Source organism: Mytilus edulis, chromosome 1 (assembly GCF_963676685.1).
Source record: "Mytilus edulis chromosome 1, xbMytEdul2.2, whole genome shotgun sequence".
Taxonomy (NCBI): domain Eukaryota; kingdom Metazoa; phylum Mollusca; class Bivalvia; order Mytilida; family Mytilidae; genus Mytilus; species Mytilus edulis.
This window is the reverse complement of record NC_092344.1, coordinates 96,277,604-96,296,897: the sequence shown is the minus strand read 5'-3', so window position 1 is coordinate 96,296,897 and position 19,294 is coordinate 96,277,604. Positions and strand designations below refer to the sequence as shown.

General features: G+C 31.9%; 1 protein-coding gene across 2 annotated transcripts; it reads right to left on the bottom strand.

Moving 5' to 3' along the window:
• Window positions 1-2,373: 2,373 nt before the first annotated feature.
• On the bottom strand, window positions 2,374-17,569 carry LOC139515974 (ras-related protein Rap-1b). 2 transcript variants are annotated; one of them, XM_071305772.1, is made up of 8 exons: window positions 17,366-17,569; window positions 15,781-15,850; window positions 9,345-9,413; window positions 8,669-8,725; window positions 7,724-7,864; window positions 6,252-6,395; window positions 5,570-5,667; window positions 2,374-5,110 (listed from the first exon to the last, which is right to left on the bottom strand). In XM_071305772.1, the coding sequence occupies exons 2-7, from the start codon at window positions 15,835-15,837 to the stop codon at window positions 5,572-5,574; spliced, it is 564 nt and encodes a 187-aa protein (XP_071161873.1). In that variant the 5' UTR covers window positions 15,838-15,850; window positions 17,366-17,569; the 3' UTR covers window positions 2,374-5,110; window positions 5,570-5,571. The 2 variants fall into 2 exon arrangements, with proteins under 2 accessions (XP_071161873.1, XP_071161882.1); XM_071305781.1 differs by lacking the exon at window positions 17,366-17,569 and adding an exon at window positions 16,993-17,234.
• Between the last annotated feature and the right edge of the window lie 1,725 nt (window positions 17,570-19,294).

Sequence of the window (19,294 nt, the reverse complement as noted above, 5' to 3'; positions counted from 1 at the left end):
TTTGTTTGTCCAGACCAACTTCTATGACCTTTGATTCACTTCTAACTTTTTAGAATAATTTATTATGATATGCAAAAACAATGTATCAACAGGTAAAAGATTGTCAATTCTGTTTAGTTTCCCTAGAATTATGCCCCTTTTCAGACAGAAAATTGGCATAGCAACTCCTGCATGGTTTATTATGTCTACATGAAAACTAATTATTTGTTAGATCTTTATATCATGTATATAGAGATGTGCATGTGGGTAGTATTTTCCTATCCATTGAGGTTTTTAGGAGTTATGGCCCTTTCAACTTTTTCCCCTGACATTACGATTGCAACACCACCAACAGGTATATGTATAATAATATCTACACATAACTTGTTATATTGTTAAATCTTTATATACTTATGATGGTAGGATGCTCTGTCTATTTAGTTTTTCTAGAGATGTCTCTTTGCAATGACAATATTTTGACCCAGTCCATTACCTATAAACTCAACAACTTTTCCATCATGGTTTATAATATCTACATGGAAATGGATACATTATTAGATCTTAATGTGTAGATGTGCATGTGGTTAAGATCTCATTCTCTTCCCTACAATGATGGTTCTTATATCTATATGAAACTTTGTATATGGTTAGATCTGGACATACAATATGGATGTATGTAGGATATGAGTGCATCTACGACATCAAATTAAACTCTGCTAAAAAGTCTAAGTTAATATTACTAAGATCTTTGATTTAGAGTATTTCAGTTACTAGCATATTACAATTTGATTCAGGGATAGGGTATGGTAGTAGACCAGCTAAATGGACAGTAAAAGTTATGTTTTGTTCACGAGCAGCTGAGCCGTAGTCATCCCTATTCCATTCTGTAAGTGAGGTTTTCTCATCACTTGGCATCTGTCGTCGTCTGTTAATTTTTTTCTTGCCTGTGACTGGGATACATAGATTGCCTGTGACTGGGAGACATAGATTGCCTGTGACTGGGAGACATAGATTGCCTGTGACTGGGAGACATAGATTGCCTGTGACTGGGAGACATAGATTGCCTGTGACTGGGAGACATAGATTGCCTGTGACTGGGAGACATAGAGACTACAATTTACAATCTTACGATGGCAGCATTAACCAATTGTATTTAGCTTTATATTTTAGAAGGTTGAAGACCTGGAGGTGTCATACTTTGTATACAGATGACTTATATAATAAATTTTAACTATGTTAGTACATTTTGTATATATCCTGTTTCCTTGAAGGTGACCTCATTTTCTTGGTTCAGTGACTGCTTGAAAAAGAAGTTGTTTTTTTGTTTGATGAATTTTGATGAATTTCTCTTTCATAATTTATATGATTAATAGTACAACTATATTTAGTGTATAGGTTCCTTGCAAGGCTTTTATGTTTGTCAGAGTTCACCTTACCCTAATCTCATTTCAATGATCAGTTATCAAGGTTAAAGTTACATGATTAGGTCCATTTCCAGATTTTATAAGCAGTAAGTAAACTTTATAAGGTATATAGAATGAGAAGAGATTACATGACAACACGAACAGATGCTTAGTGATGAGAAAAGCTCAATTGGCCCTTTATACCAGGTTAGCTAAAAACGAAACCGAGGAGCATTCCTTTATCTTGATTCGTACCTTGCACATCAATGGAAGACTTCACAGATTTTAAACTCTACAGTGAGATGATAAACATTGCAAACATAGGAGCAACTGTAGCAAAAAAAGACAATATGTTGAACTTTAAAATGGTTTTTGCTCTGTAGGATTTCTGTTATAACAACTACTGCACATCTCTTTAAGCAGGTGATCCATCTTCTCTAATTTCAAGTGTCTGCTGAAGTTACAATATTAACCTCATATTCATTGAAGTGGTTAACATTTTACTCAATAAATGGACAATGTGTCTATGGGACACAGAAGATGCCCCTGCTTGCATAGAACGTTAATGGTAATTAGCATTGTGTACAAGTTTCATAATATTTGATTGAGGCATACTAAAGTTAGAGAACGGAAACCAATTTTAGGATGTACCTACCGAAGTATCTAGTAGGACAAGGCTAACAATTAATGCCCCCAACGATGATGGTGTGTGCCTAATAAGGATAATTAAATATGTATGACGTCGTAGATTATTAAAAAATGAGAAACTTAAAAAGTGTGATAGAAATCAAATGACATGAAAACAAGTGTAACCCAAAAACTATGTTGTTTGAATAAATAACCAAAGAACACTGAAGTGAACAAAGTTTATCTTCTGGTATACTCATTCCAAACATGTATAATGTTGAAACTGTATACATTTAACCTGGTCCACATTTATCTCTATAAATCACCTTTAAAATCTCTTCAATCTTGTAACATAAAAACACAGTGTCTTTTCAAATTTTTATTGAGATGAAGGTATGTATTATATTCATGCAAGTACATCTAAAATATGACAAAACTTTGTGTGCATTGCATTTATTCACACGAAATTAGGGAAAAACCTAGCATCAATGACACAATTACTAACAGTCAACAAATTTGAGTATTTAATCAACTTCAATTTTATTCTACATAAAGCAAACAAGCAAGGATTGTCTGCTTTATAACATAAAATTTACATGTGGCCCCAAGTATGCAATCAAAATTACCAAATAATAATTCACCACTTTCATATTTTTTAAGTTTTCTAAAACAATAAAACAAATAGTCGACTTTGATTTTTATGTAAATTTTTATCTGTTGGAATCTTATCAAAGTATTTTCTTTTATTTTTTTTTTTGACTAAGCAAGATCTGAACAAATGTAGGATGGTATATCACATTTGTTGTGTATGTGAAACAATTTAATGTCTATTTACCAACCTGATCATTTGCATGAATAAAATAATATTAAAACATGGACAAGAATTCCTATTAAATAGTTCATATTATTTAACTTTAATCTTTAAATAAAGAATGTATAATGCACTTTGAAAGACTTATAAAGCTTAGTAAAAGGCCTTTTCCTATAATGTATCACAGTACAGTAATGAATTGAAACAACATCATGTATTAACTGGCCATAATAAACCTGCTTTGTATAAAACATGAACCTTCTCAATCTAATTTAAGGTCAAAATAGTCGACAATATAAGCTTAAAATAATGAGATATAATCTATCCCCTATGAATCATTGTACATTCAATGTTATTAGCTGTATTAAGCATATCAGTTCACTTCTGTCCACATTTATAATTAACATTGATATGCATGTTCACATATGTAATTAAGATGTTACATGTGTAATGACAGTGAATGTATATGTGTGTATTGCCTTTTGTTGTTATTTATATCATTTTTTATTTGAAGGACATGAAATACATAGAAAAGCATAATGTTACTTCAATACTTTTTTAAAAGAAATATGCAGATAAATATGTAGTGAAAAAGACACATTTAAACATTTGTGTATAATTATAATATGTGTACATGGCAAATTAAATTTAACTAACAATAGAAAATTAAGGGGAGATAACATCAGTACTACATAACTATTTATTCCCAAACTCAGTATCACAATACTACAAAATGTATATAAAATACAAGCCATTCCCAGTATAAATAAGCCACATTCCAATTTATACAATTATTGATTATAATTAAATGATAAATCATGAAAATTCTGTGAAGCATTAGTTACTCTTAGTTTTTCAGACATTGAAGCACATTTAGAAATTGCACTAATATCTTTCAAAAAGATTAATTGTTAAAATGAAATTGATGAAATGTACTTGAATTTAGGATAATATTCGTGCAAGTGTTCATAAATGTAATTTGACAAACAATGTCAAACATAATTTTTTGGCTGTGCTTTTGCTTATAAAACATATACAAACATAAATTGAAACAACAAATAATGAAAGCAAACTTTATAATGACTGTTGTAAATTTATTGCAGATAAGTATATACCACTTAATGTACCTACATAAAATAAAGACTGAAATCAACTAAGCTAAATGCCACACATAGTTATTAAGCTTTATACTTGTTTACTAGGTGACAAAAGATTTCCTAAGAAAAATGATGTCTGGACAATGATGATAAAGAGCCTTAGAAAAACTTATTGAGAAAAGGACAAATGTATTAAAGCTTTATTTAAGTTTGAAGCAAATAAAATGAGATTTCCTTTTGATTTTGTTAGGAGAAATTCCTGCATAATTTTTTGTTATCATTCCTGCAAGATTTTAAGATGCATATAATACCATTTGACATTTCAGTAGAATTTTACAAGTCATTAAAAACAATACATGCCTATTTCATTCATATTCCAAATAAATTTAATGCTCTTTCTTCTTAAGAAGAAATAAAAAAAAATAATTTTAAATTCAAAAAGAAAATGAAGCATGTCCTATATCTACAAGCTTAAATGCATTTAATTTAATATACACAAAATGAAGGAAAGAAAAAGATAAAAAAGAAGACACTTTCACAGAAAATTTGATTATTGTATTTAAACTTTAGTTTAAACAATATTCCAACTTCTTATCAATACAATTGTAATTCACAATTTCTGATTTAAAAGTCTCTTCACTTGGTGAATTTATTTTGAAAGCAGTCTTTTTTATTCTCATAAGAATAACACTGTAAACTGCATTTGATCTCAAGAAGCACTAGCTTAGGTCTCGTATAAACAAACATGATTAAATGCACCATCAATATATTAAGCATGTGCCTCTAACTATAAACAGGAAATCTACCCTTTATAATACTGTACACTATCTTTTCATCCTCCGTCAGTTAACATGAATATAAACAATTATTTCTTTTATAAAATTAGCTAGCATTGTGAAAATGAAGTACATTTGAATATAAACGGCCTAATAAATATAACACTAATGAATCAGCAAATTATTGTTAATAGTTTTCCCTAATGCAGCTTATGAATTTGTTTTAACTAGTTTTGTCAGATCTTCACACAAAAATTTTAAAATAGAGAACCAAGTATTTTAAAATTAATATATATAGATAAAAAGATTAAACCAGCAAGACACATTTTCTTTAATCTTCTGGACTAGTTCTGTCTATCCAATAACTAATCTTCTTCTAGTTCTGCCCTTTAATGTTACACATATAAAGTGGTAAACCTGAAAAGATATAAGTTTACATACATATAAAGTTGTAAACCTAAAAAGATATAAGTATTCTTTCTAGGAATAGATATAGTAGAAAAATTCAGGAATATCATACTTTAATGATAATGGTAGATACATGGTGGATTTATTATTATTCATTAGACATTAATTTTTGTAGATTTCATGGTTAAATAAAAACTTATGATGTCTCCAGGGGCATGAAAAGTACTGATGCTAATGCAACTGCATCATAAATTTCATTGACTTAAACATAACAAGAAACCTTGATTCCAGAAATACAACATCTTGGTGGGAGGTCTTCCTTTTAAGAATGGGTTCAGTTGACCAGTCAAGACCAAAACTCTTGATGTTATTTTACCTATCATTATAAAAAAAGTACCAAAACTCTTCCATGTTATTTAACCTACCATTATAATAAAGTACCTAAACTCTTGATGTTATTTTACCTACCATTATAATAAAGTACATTTAGATTTACTTCCTGATTTTCCACCTGGTCTTTTTTCCGGATTCTTTCTGTTGATTTGTCTCACAAGGTTGCAAAATATCTATAAAAGAAAATGAAATTTTTTTTAAAATCAATACATGTATGAGTTGCTCATCTTATTTGGAAAGTTTTTTTCCCCTGAAAACCATAACTAGATCTCATATAATGCAAAGTCCAATTAAGAATGTATTACTTTTTTGTGTTGGATATTGTTTTTAATAAATTCCATCTGTATCAAAAATATTCATCTTAACAAATATATAATTTCTTTCTAGAAACTGAAATTGTATACAAACACTTTTTCTTCTTGCATGCAGACAGGTCTAACAGAGTATGTCAAAACACTTGTGGGATACAAATAGTGGATTTACTCAATAAAGAAACATTGACATTAACTTCATAATCAATCAGTTAAATATTGGATATCCTCCTAACAACTTAAACTGTATCCTACAAAATTCAGGAAAATGATGACTGTGTATTCCTTCATTTTGTTTATCATAATGTCATTTCTCACATAATTATAGAGATTGATTGTTTGTTGCTTCACATCCAGGGGCAAATATTTCATGTATGTTCAGGAGCACTCATTCATTGAAGCATTGAGATAACGCAGTTTATTTACAAAGCTTATCATATACTTACTTCATTAACATTTATTTTTGCTTTTGCTGATGTTTCTAAAAATTCACAATTGTTAAAATGTCTAGCCAAATTCATTCCTTGTTCTTTGCTGACTATTCTTTCATCTTCTAAGTCACATTTGTTTCCTACTAGAATCATGGGTACCTGTAGATAATCATTCTCTCATTAAAACATTATAAAAGTTCATAATTATATAAAAAAAATATATAAAAAAAAGAACACTTAACTAAATAAATATTATTTTCTTATTTCTGAAGTTCTTTGAAATGCAACAATAAAATTACCTCTACCTAACATTACCTGGTCTCTATAGTCTATACATGTCTGGTTTAAATAGTATATTTTTGTATATATTTTGGTTTTAACCCTTTCACCGATTGATGCCCAGACAGAAGCTACTCTTAGACGATGGTTTCCCTGGCTACTATTACTCAAGTGGGAGATCTTCATAATAAATGTCAATAAAAACTTGTTTGTAGTTATTTGTGTATTTATTTCATTCACTAACACCATGTTCACAGTTTTGTTCATGTTTTGATAATTTATTCTTCATAAAATATTCAAATTTTCAAATTTTCGGCATTATCTAGGTGAAATTCTCAAAATTCTGCTCTAAGACCCCAAATCGTAATTTTTTAACCCAAAACGGCAAAATTTTGAAAAATTTTATGAGGCTGTACAAATTCCTCGCACTGAACGATGTCCATTCCAAGTGTTTTGTGCATAAAACGACATTTTATGTCAAAAAAGTATACTAGTTTGGCTTCAATTCTTCCATATTCTTTCAAAAAAAATGTTCCCTCATTTCAAATTCTCGTAAATTCCGTAAATTTCGTCTGATTTTGACACGGTTTTCAACAAACGGAAGCGCCATGTTTACACTTTCATCCGGGTATTCATAAAAGAAAGATAACTCATGTTTTCACTGTTTTGAGCGGGAAATATAAAAGAGGTATTCCGATCCCGGTAAAACGGGACTCATCGTCAGCTGTCTGAAGCGTGAATCCCGGTAAACCGGGACTCATCGACGAAAGGGTTAAGAATCAGTGTCTCATAAGTAATTGTTTGGCTGGATATTGATTGTTGTTTGTGAATATATGAATATTATGTGAATGTCTTGTTTTAATCAACACTATAATAAACATTTATATTTTTTATTCATGTACATTATAAAATTATTTGCATTATTATATTCTAATTAATGTAACAGGTAAGTTCCCATTTTGATTTCATAACTAAATGTATATGTTTTGGCTTAAGTTAAGAGTGGTCTTAAGTTTAAATAGGATAGTCTTATCTTAAGAGGACAAGTATCCCATGTCTGTAACAAAAGATTTTTTCCCAAACTTTCATTATCAAATGGGAAGATGTCTCACTTTATGGTCTAGTGTTTAAATTATGATTTTTTTAATTTTTTTACAAAATAACAAGTAGCAATATCTCCATTAGACTACCACCCCCTATATACATACATCATCTGTGTCTTTAACTCTGAGAATCTGTTCCCTTAAATCTTGAAGATCATTAAATGTTGACTGTGCTGTTATAGAGTATACTAATAAAAAGCCTTGTCCATTTTTCATATATAGATCTCTCATTGCTGTGAATTGTTCCTACAAATATGAAAATAATGTTAATTTTAAATCATTTAACCAAATGCATGTGCTTTATTCTTTACAAAATCAGCAAGTCTATGTCTGTTTAGCATTTGCATAATTTCAAATCTTAATGGTTTTAATTATTTGAATAATTTGATGAAGATAGAAGATCTCAGATTGTTGCTATATATATAACCATGATAACTAATACAAACACTTCAGAGCTTGATTTATTGTGTAAACGTCTGTCTATTGTTATAGACTTCATTACCTGCAGATGACACAAACTATATACTACTTGATTAGTAGCAAACATACATGTAAGTCTTGTTTAGAATAATTTTTTTGGTTGCAGTCTTTCTCATCAATCAGGTTGGTACACAATTAGTAAGATCTTTGTTCACTTTAAGCTATTAAATAAACATAAGCATCTTTAGGTGAATGTTTGAAACTTTCTTCAGTTTTTTTTAGTAAGTATTCAATCAATTTTGAAAACAACATACAAAACCCTTACCAAACATGTTATATATTTGTGAGGATTTAAGACCATAAAAAAGAAAAGGTTTGTTTGCCCTAACCCTACCTACCAAGAAAATAGCTGCCTACTCAAAATCTTTCATTGTCCTGATGTAAAAATATTATTTCTATTCAGATAGACATGAAGACTCATAAACATTTGATACTTGAATTTCTCTTTGCCAAAAAAGAAGAAGATGCCTACCTATCTACCCACTGTCTCAATGTTGGGTAGGGTTTGGGCAAACCAAAATATTGTTAAGTGTGAGATTAAAGATCAAACAAAACTACAATTATACTTACTGTTCCTGCTGTGTCTAAAATTTCTAACATACATTGTTGGCCATCTACTTCTACTTGCTAAAAAATAAATCAAAGACAATTTTATAAAGCACCAATAATCTTCATCCATCTAGTAACTTTAGTATGCACATTGTACAAATGTAGTTTTGAATTTAATTAACGATGTTCACTGACATAATTCTGTCTTATTTGTCAGTGCATGATCAACAGAAATATTCAGTAATCACTTTCTTTGAATGATTATAAATGCTTCATATTTTTACCAGTTAAAAATATATATTTACATGATCAAAGCTTGCTGTTTCAGTGTTGAAAACCATACTTTGACCTATTATGTGTTTTTTTTTTACAAATTGTGACTTGGATGGAGAGTTGTCTCATTGGCACTCATACATTTGAACCACATCTTCTTATATCTATATGTGAATCAGTAGTGGAGCAATAACAATCAATACAAAAATACATGTTACGTTTTATTTAAACTAGGTAGAAACTTTTGGTCTGTTGAACTGTATTTAAATCATTTTTTCAAAATATAATGAAATCTTACAAATTTGTGTTAGCAAACTTGAATATCTTGATTATAAATTAATGACAGATCATATTTGAGAATGATGTCAGATGTATGGTAATTGTAGTTATACATGTATTAGTATAAGAAAGAAGAAGCCCATACCTTCCTGTAACTGTCTTCTATTGTGGGGTCATATTTCTCTACGAAAATATTCTGGACAAACTGTACTGTCTGTAAAAAGAAATATAAATATTGAAGAATGAATTACAATACTACACACTGTCATTCAAACACAGAACAAACTTGAACCATGCTTACAATACTAAAAAAATATTGCCTTACACATTTTTTAAAATATTTTATTTTCTAATATTTAGTTTCCATTGATTATTATTTATGTCAGTAAAAAAACCTATTATAACATTTTGCTACATGAACTATATAGAAAGAGATAATTTGTCATCTATTAGCAGTGAATAGTATACCTAATTGTAGGCGAATCAATGACAGCATGATATAGGCTGTTCATGAGACAGATGTATTTAACAAAAGACAAAACCTTTAGCATGTAGAAATAATTACATCCCAGCTTCTTTGTTATAACAGGGGTGATCTGAGCAGGATCACCCCTACCAGATCAACCCAGTTTGAGTTTCTTTGTTATACATGCTTTCCTTTGTTCTGTATCATTTTGGCGGGAATGTCAAATCCACTATAAAACTTATAATTAAATATACAAATATACAGCAAGACTATCTATCAAAATTCACGTAGAAAAAAATCCAGTGTATATACTGGAATTCGAACTCAAGACCTATAGCATATCAAGCCACGACACAACCACTAAACCAGGACGACTGGATACGAACTATCAGTAATTTAACACACTTAAAGGAAGCAAGATATTTTTATAAGTGGAGCGGTTAGCAGACCTTTATTCAGTGGGGTTTAAACCCTTTTCGTTAATAAGTGAGTTGTCAGTGATTGTTCAGTTTGATTTTACACTTTTTCAAAAGTGGGGAAAGTCGGTAAACAAGAGTGGGGCGATTTTTTTCATAAAGTGATGATATAGGTTGGGCCGATTGGCCAGTGGGGCGATTTGACATTGTTTGATATCTACTCATCGTGTTCGGGGGTCAAAAAGGGTATAAATCATATAGTAATGTATAAAGTATAGTATAATGGTTGTGTGGCGTTCTAAACTAGATTTTATGTTTTGTAAATGGTTTTTCGTCTAATCTAAAACAGCTGGGATGTAAAATAGTTATCCCACTCCAACTTGGTGTGTCAGCGTTAGATCACCCTCTGGCCTCCGATAACTATTAAAGACATTGTCATACAAAATATTAACTAGCCAGTTAATCAATATCTGTACAAATTACCATTCACACATATGTAACATGTTACATGTATATACTATTATATTGCACTTTTAACAATTATTACACCGAAATTATAACTAATCCTTATTAATGATTTTAAAATAAACAATATACAATTTATTTATCCAGGGTTTCCCCTGGGTCAATTATTGTTTTCGCCACCTTTTTCGCTAAAACAATATATTTTTCGCCACTTTATTATTTTTTTCGCCAAGTAACATAAATATATTTTTCCTGTTGTGCCCTTTTGTACTAAGAAGTAATTTTTACAACAAAACAAAAGCTTTTATCTCATGAAATTGATCCCTCATTTCATGTGTAGTCATTAAATTGAAGGGTTACTCTCATTCGAGGGGTTGTTCCCAGCCTTTTGGATAGATTTTTTCATAACAACAGTTTTTTTTTCTTGACCATCGTAAATGAAAAAGTTGAGACGTACAACTATGCTTGAAACACGTGCATGTGTCACTCAAACGACTTTATTAAAGTCAAAGGATAAAAGAATTAAAGTTTTAAATCGGAAATTTTTCTTGCTTTTGAACAATTTTCGTCACAACAACAGCTTTCTTTTCAAAACTATCTTTAAAGGGAGAGATGTCAAAAGTTTGCTTCAAACACGTGCGTCGCAAAGTTGTAAATAAATTCTGTATATGACATTTATAGCGGAAGCCATTTGACCATATCATTTTGTGAAACAATTCAATCAACACCTTTATTAATTAGTCCTTTGTTGTCGATAGCTATAAAATGCAATCAGCTGATTATTGATTTTCTGTCTAAATCTTAATGAGGTCAAGGTGAATTCCGAGTATTGTCTGATCGGGTAAAGTCCGAGAAACTCGAAAAAAAGTAAATAAACAAGATGGAGGAAAATAAATCGGTTTATATATTTCTTTCTTCAAATTCTTTTGCAAATGACGAATTTTTATCGCCACAATTATTATTTTTTCGCAAATTGCGAAAATGGCGATCGCCAGCAGAAACCCTGTTTATCAATGACTGATGATCCTTCTTTATATAAAGTAATACCCGGCCCTATTATTGGAAAGACTGATAACCCTTTCTATTCAAAGCACTGTAAGCGCTGAAGGCAGTTAACCGAAAACCAAGGCAAACGTTATTATGAAAACTGGAAATGTTGCTTCAACATTCATATACAGTACATTTTAGTTTATCTAATGAATTAATTATTTGGCAAATAATTTATATGTTATCAAGGGTTCAAAAGCAATGCATATATCAATGTATATTTCTTTATGGTGAGTCTGCAGTGGTACAAGTTCGCAATGATTGCAGTTGTTCTTGTTGGTAGTTAACGTTGGTTTTAGTTGACTGCTAGTAGTACAAGTTGACTTAGTACGAACATGTAATAATAAGATTAGACTGGTTTCCCTGGAAAGAAAACTGAGTTTGTGTTCTATAGTACAAAAGTTATGAGACACGATTCAGACAAATGTTTTTTACTACAGGGATCAAAGGTGAGGTCTGACTGACCTGCCCATAGTAAATGTAAATGATTTGTTATTTTTTGTCCCATACATGAATATATATAGTTTAGGGGTGGGGATCTCGACGGTTTTCAAGTTCTCAAACAGGAAGGGTAAGGATGACCCTAGGGACTTCCCCTATATTTCATTTAATTAGTTATATTGACCCATACATGTATATTTATTGTTTAGGGGTGGGGATCTCAACGGTTTTCAAATTCTCAAACAGGAGGGGATGGGGCGACCCAAGGGACTCCCCCTATATTTCATTTGATTAATTATATTGTCCCATACATGAGTATGTATGGTTTAGGGGTTGGGATCTCGTCCGTTTCTAAGTTATCAAACAGGAAGTGGTAGGGTGAACACAGGGACTCCCCCTATATTTCATTTGATTTGTTATATATTGTACAATACATGAGTATTATATATATGGCAGTGTTCCAGCTAGGCCGTTTTCAGAGGGCGCGGCGCCCACCCTTTTCCGAGTGGCGACCTGTGCCCTTTTGACAGTTTCCAGGGCGCCCTGCCTTTTTTGAAGATCGATTGCATATTAATTTGCGTATTGATATGATACGCTAATTACTAAATTTTACCTGGGGAAAAGATTATGACTTTGTTTACCACCCCAAGCTAATCAATGGTTACAACTGGTGTCATAATCTGTTGTTATAGGTAATCCGTTTATCGGATGGGTCATTAATGATCATCAACATTAATTCGTTCAAATAGAATCGGTCAGTCGGCAATTATCTTTGAAGAAATGTGCATACAACAACTTGGGCACAATTTGCGATGTTTACCGTAGTTTCATGGAAACGTAATGACAGAAAGTTGGAAAACCATTATAAACTCGTTGAAGACATTGTTTTACTTGTTTTCTGTAAAATAAACAGAAAATTCAGACGTATTTGTCATTGACTGCCTTCATTTTTGATACAAAAATAACAAAATCGGCCGCCATATTGTGATCATATTTACATCCTATTTACGTACTGTTTATAATCCTCCAAAGAAGGAGCACACCCGAATAAAGAAAGATAACTCAATCTGATTTTTTTCCTAGCATTGAGTAACCCATTTACATATTCTAAAATGTGTCTCCATACTTCTTGCTTAAGAATATATATGTTTAGGTATTTATTTTGAGTTATGGGAAAAGTTAAAGAGGGTCTTAGTAGCAGTGTTGGTAGGGTGCCTTAGTCATCTTTTTCTGTATTCTTTATTTTTGATACTATTTTTCACTGTTGCTTTATATCCTAAAATTGTGAATTTACTGAGCACAGCTGTTTTGTGCTGTATTGCCATCAAGCACAGCAGGGGTAGAAAGGTGAAACTGGTAAAATGTGGTAGACCATAGAAACAGTATGAAACAGATCTCCTTTCAAAACATACTGCATATAAAGTTCAACTGTGCCAAGCAATGATAAAAAAACTTGTGTGACAAGCTGCTTGACAAGTTTTTCAGCCTTAAAAGTAGAAAGATAGAGTTCTATATGGGCTAAAGATGTTGTTCTTGTATAACCTGTGATTCAACGAATAAACACAAATGTTTGATTAACATCTTTTATTAAAATATGCCCTTTTCATATTATCATATCGCGCGTTAAATGCCCTTTTTCAGGATTGGCACCCTGCCCTTTTGAAAACCTAGCTGGAACACTGTATGGTTTAGGGGTGGGGATCTCAACCATTTTCAAGTTCTCAAACAGGAGGGTGTACAGTCGCCTCAGGGACTCCCCCTATATTTCATTTGATTTATCATATTGTCCTATACTTGAATATATGGTTTAGGGGGGGGGGGGGGATCTCAACCTTTTCAAACAGGAGGGGGTAGAGTGACCATAAGGACGCCACCTATATATCATATGATTTGCTTACATTCAGGTATTATAATATATAATATAGTTGTATTATTTGTGAAAATAAAGGAAGAAATGTCGAGCTTCTTTAATTGACCCTTCAAAATTGAGAAAAAAATACATGTACCCCTTCAAAATTGCAGTAATATGTTTACACTTTAAAAGCATCTTACATGCATTATCATCATTTATCACTGATAAAGAAAATTTATACTGTGACCCTGAACATATCTATTGTTAGATATACTGTTCCAAGCTGACACATTATATTGGATTTTGACATTTAAATTTGTCAAAAAGTAATTTTTAGTTTCTGTATAAAATATTTTTCTGCTTTTTCTTTCTTTTACATATATATCTTTTGGTTTTCAATTCTAGTGTTTATCTTCATTTACCATGCATAGATGTATTTTTTCAAATGCCTTTTTTTTTTATTTTTTTGTAGCTGATCTCCCGGAATTACCCTTATCCGCTTCCGGAATCGGAACAATTACAATTGTAAAATTTTGTGTTCACGGCCATTGTTTTTGTGTTTACAATATTGTTTTTGTCAGTTAGATAAGATTTTACTCAAATTTACACATTATTTGTCGGCGATTTTCTGTATAAAGCTAGCGGTTGAACAAAATGAACATTGCTGTCATGAATAATAATGATGAAAATAAGTTTCGAGATCGTTATTTGGAGACTTTGGTAAAAAGGTTTGCAAAGTTAATTTTTATTTTCTTTCAAATGGAATGTGACTACGTCGGCTAGAAACCAATTCGAAATTTCGCTTGCAAAAGTGGAAGGTTGCAGACCTCGGACCACTGCTAATTTGAAATTACCGCCAACAGCATGAACAGTTGAACTTATTATATAATAGACTACTGACGTAGTTGTACTACGTATTGATGACAAACAATATTCCTCCAACTTTTGCCATTTACGAAATCTAAACTACTTGTCTTAAGAGATTTTCGGCGATTAAATATTTCATAGAATTATTCTTTGACATAATGATCTTAGCCAAAAGCACAGGCCATAATAAACTACACAAGGATTCCTAATGAGCCCTACTTCCTATGTGCAACTTCAATACTTTTGGGTGATTCGACAATCATTTACGGTTTTTCTGGTCATATTTTTGTATTCCAGAATTTAAAGTATTAAAAAAGTATTCAATTAGTAACATGTATATATAACATAGTAGCCAGCTAGATAATACCAATGGCAAGTATTTCAGCATCTATTGGGTATAACACAAATCTAGGGTGCTCGCATAATGCAGCTTAACTGCATAAAAATGGTTGACATTTTGCTGGACATATCAAGCTACAAAAAAATGTATTTGTAGCTTCAAATACTCGTCAATTATGCACACCTTTATGACGTCATTTACCAGATAGAGGGGATTGCCTGAATCCCTGCACTATTAACATTCATTAAGTGTCTTAGTGATCATCATTGTACTGGATGAACTAGAAATAATGTTTCTTCAGTCAGAAGATACTTTAATGACAGCAGTGCTGATTGTCAATTTATTATGAGAATTCAATTTGCTGAATAATTCGTGCAATATATAGCTTAATAATTTTTCCACCACTGGCTCAACATGGGAACAGTAATGATGCCCCTAAACGCATGAACAATGTTCACTAAATATTAAGTTTTTGACGGAAATGTATGATGTATCGAACTCGAACATACCTATTGACAGAGACGTCACAAGTGAAAAAAATATTTCTTCTAAAAAAATAATAACAAGAAGGATTATTTTTCTTTTTTTGATACATGTACATAACATTTTAAATTATAACTGTATCAACATGATCAAGCATTGGACATTTAAAACCTGCATTAATAACTGAATAGTGAGCATATTTACCAGAGCACTTTTACCAACACCACCACTACCAAGCACAACCAGTTTATATTCCCTCATTTTCTGTTGGTATCTGAAATAAGATTGAAAAAAAAACATCATAGTCTTACAATGTATATACATTATACAGTAACATGTAGATGTACATGATTATTAGGCATGGTTAACAAATCTCATTCATTGTGTTCTAATATCAAAGTATAAAAAATACAAATTAAGCCTGTCATTAGGTCTTTTCTAGAATTTAAAGGCAAAATTCTATTACTAAGCAAAATATTGATAATTCAAAGTGTTAGATGTGCAATGTATGTCAACAACACTGTCATGATTGTAACCTAAAAAGTCTTAATGTAACCATAACCAAGTGCCGGTTACTATCCTAAAACTTTTTTTGTACCTACGGTACATGTAAGGGTTATTGAGTCCAAGTATTCTCCCCTGGCCTTACAGTACAAATGGTATTATCTATTCATTACATTTTCAACTTAACAATACTAAGTCCCTTACTCGTTAAAAATTCATTGTTTCTTTTGTAATGGAACAAAATTATGACTTGATCCATGAGGGGGGGGGGGGGGGGGGGGGGGACTGGAGGGATCCCAAAATCCAGGGCTTAAAAAGTTATAAAAACATCAAATCCTGAGGTCCGGAATATAATTTAATTTAAATCCCAACATCCCGAGATTCAAAAAAAGAATTCCTGGATCCTGAAATCCGAGCTTAAAAACACCCGACCCTGGAGTCCTGATAAAGGTCCTATCCGCCCTCATCCATAACTTGTCATGGTTTAAATCATTTAGACACAGTGCAAACCTAAAGTCGTTAAGGGACTCAAAATAAGGATATTTGAAATAATTGCCAATAAGACATTTATCCAAGGACCACGGTTCTCAATATGAATTTTTGGCCATGTTGAGTCCAACAGTATTATAAATCAAAATAATTATTTTCTTTGGTTTTAACATAAGATCGTGATTAAAAACTTATTCGAAACAAAACCTTAATAAAATGTGAAACAGACACAAGGTTCAACAAGTTGGGTTTTAGTCTGGTGTGATCAGTCATTGTGTCGGAAAGGGGACAAAAGAGAATGGGAGCAAAACATGATTTTGGGCTAACAGACCATAATTAAATAGAAGATGTAGCTTTTCATCTCATTTTGCTAACAGTTTGAAATAAATACCATCGAAAAATGAAAACATTTACATTGCATACCTCAACTTCAAGCAGGTTACAATGACCTATTTGAAGGATTGTACCCAGCCTGCAATCTGGGATGGGACTGAGTCATCAACCTGATATTTTCCGAGAGATATATAATTATTTTCATCACTAATAGAGAGAAACATATTTTTGAAAAGTGTCAAAATATTTAATCATAAGAAGACGGATGATTGATCATAAGAAGACGGATGATTGATCATAAGGTACATCGACACAAAGTTGTTTTCGTCACATTTGGCATTTCCTGCTGAAGTTGAACCATATTCCGAGGGGAATCCATCGCTAAAACTTTAAAGCTTTAACAAAAAAAGTGAACGTCCGGTCAAAAGTGTGTGGACGACGGTTGGACATTATGAATTCTTACCAAAAAAGTTATTTCCCTCAAAGATATAACTGTGAACAACAGTTTGTTATGACGTTTGGCCCCTTTATATTGATAATGGCGGATTTACTTCTAAATTTGGAATAGAGTCAATGCGCATGACAAATAGTAGTCAACTCCCAACTTCCGAGTACCCGAATAATCCAGTCGTTACATTCCGCGCACAGACACTAACCGTAAGAGGGCGCAGGAATTACAAGTACTAAAAGCACTGTTAGGTCGTTAAATTACTGATTAGTAAGACATATCCTGAATGTTTAACAATAAGACTTAATGTTTAAGGTTAGAAAGTAAATAATAGAAATAAGTGGAACATTCAATGATACTATATTCCTGCTGAGACTACTATAACTGTGTTATAGTAGTCTCAGATTCCTGGTTCTTTTTACTTTTTGTTCGTTTCCGTATTAATAAACTTTATATCATATTCTTTTAATATTAAATCGACCTCATTGCACTCACTGCCTCTTACCATAGTTATATCCTACATTGCTCATATTATCAATTTATTATTTGTGTATTACCAGAATAATATATATGTCTCTGGTATTACTTATTGTGTATTTCACTAATGTTTATATAATTATTGTATTATCATCGGATGTTTTTGTGTCTTGCCCGACAAGGGCCCATGATTGGTTTAATAAAATAATGTCTACTGTCTAATGTCTATTCATTTGGATGTTTTTCTTAGTTTTATCAGAAACATACATTATATGTCCCAGTGGCGGGTCCAAGGGGGGGGGGGGGTTCCGGGGGTTGGAACCCCCCTTTTTTTTGGCCGATCAATGCATTTGAATGGGAGCATATAGTTGGAACCCCCCCCCCTTTTTAAAATGGCTGGATCCGGGCCTGTACAGTCCCTGGTTTTATGTAATTCTAAGATGTTGCAGCTATGTATAAATATCAAGACCAAACTAGAGTTATCTCTCTTTAGATCTGTGAATGATTAAAATGATAAAAATAAATTGATTGGTCAGTTTCATAAGCAATTATTTGGTTTAACAATTAAACAACATGTCTGCTATTAAAGGGGCACAATGAGCACCCATGTGAATGCCTTAATTCTACCTGTCGATAAACCATATTGTCAAAACGTACAAAGTCAACTACGGCAGAAAATTCGTATCACAGTTCCAGTAATAAGTCTTTCTGACATATTTCCATTTTTCATTTCAAAAGAAGCTGTGGTGTATGGGTTCCTAGTAAGATCTATATATGTTCGTTAGAGTGGACAAACCTGACCTCGAGCTCATTTCATGGACCAGAGATCAAGGTTCAATTACGTTATTATAGATATAGCCGGAAGATGTGGTATGAGTGTCAATGAGACAACTCGATCTCCACCCATGTAACAAGTTATAAAAGTAAACCATTAGAGGTTTACTGGTACGGCCTTCAACACGGAGCCTTGGCTCGAACCGAACGCAAGCTATAAAGGGCCCCAAAACACTAGTGTAAAACCATTCAAACGAGAAAACCAACGGTATGTTTCTCGACTGCATTAAGGACTATATAAAGCATCAGGTCAACTGTATGTGGTGTTTGGAATGATTATAAGATGTACATATATATCACTGTTCATTATTCTTTCAATTTGGACAATGTTAGGTTTTTGTGTTTGGTCTGTTTTTCAAATACTTTAAGCAATAGGTCAACTATAATTGGTGTAAGGAACGATTGTAACATGTCTGGCTGGCATTTTTCATCTTACCTTAGCCTCATTTTCATGCGCGCATAGTTCATTGGTGAATGTGCATTTTCCTTGTTAAATCTGTTTTGTTTCTTTGATACTACAGGTAAAAGATAACTGAAAATATTCTAACAATAATGTGGTATGATCGATTGTCAATTAGACAATTTTCTACAAAAGCCCAAGTTATGTAGAAGTTTACAAATAAAGATAAGCGT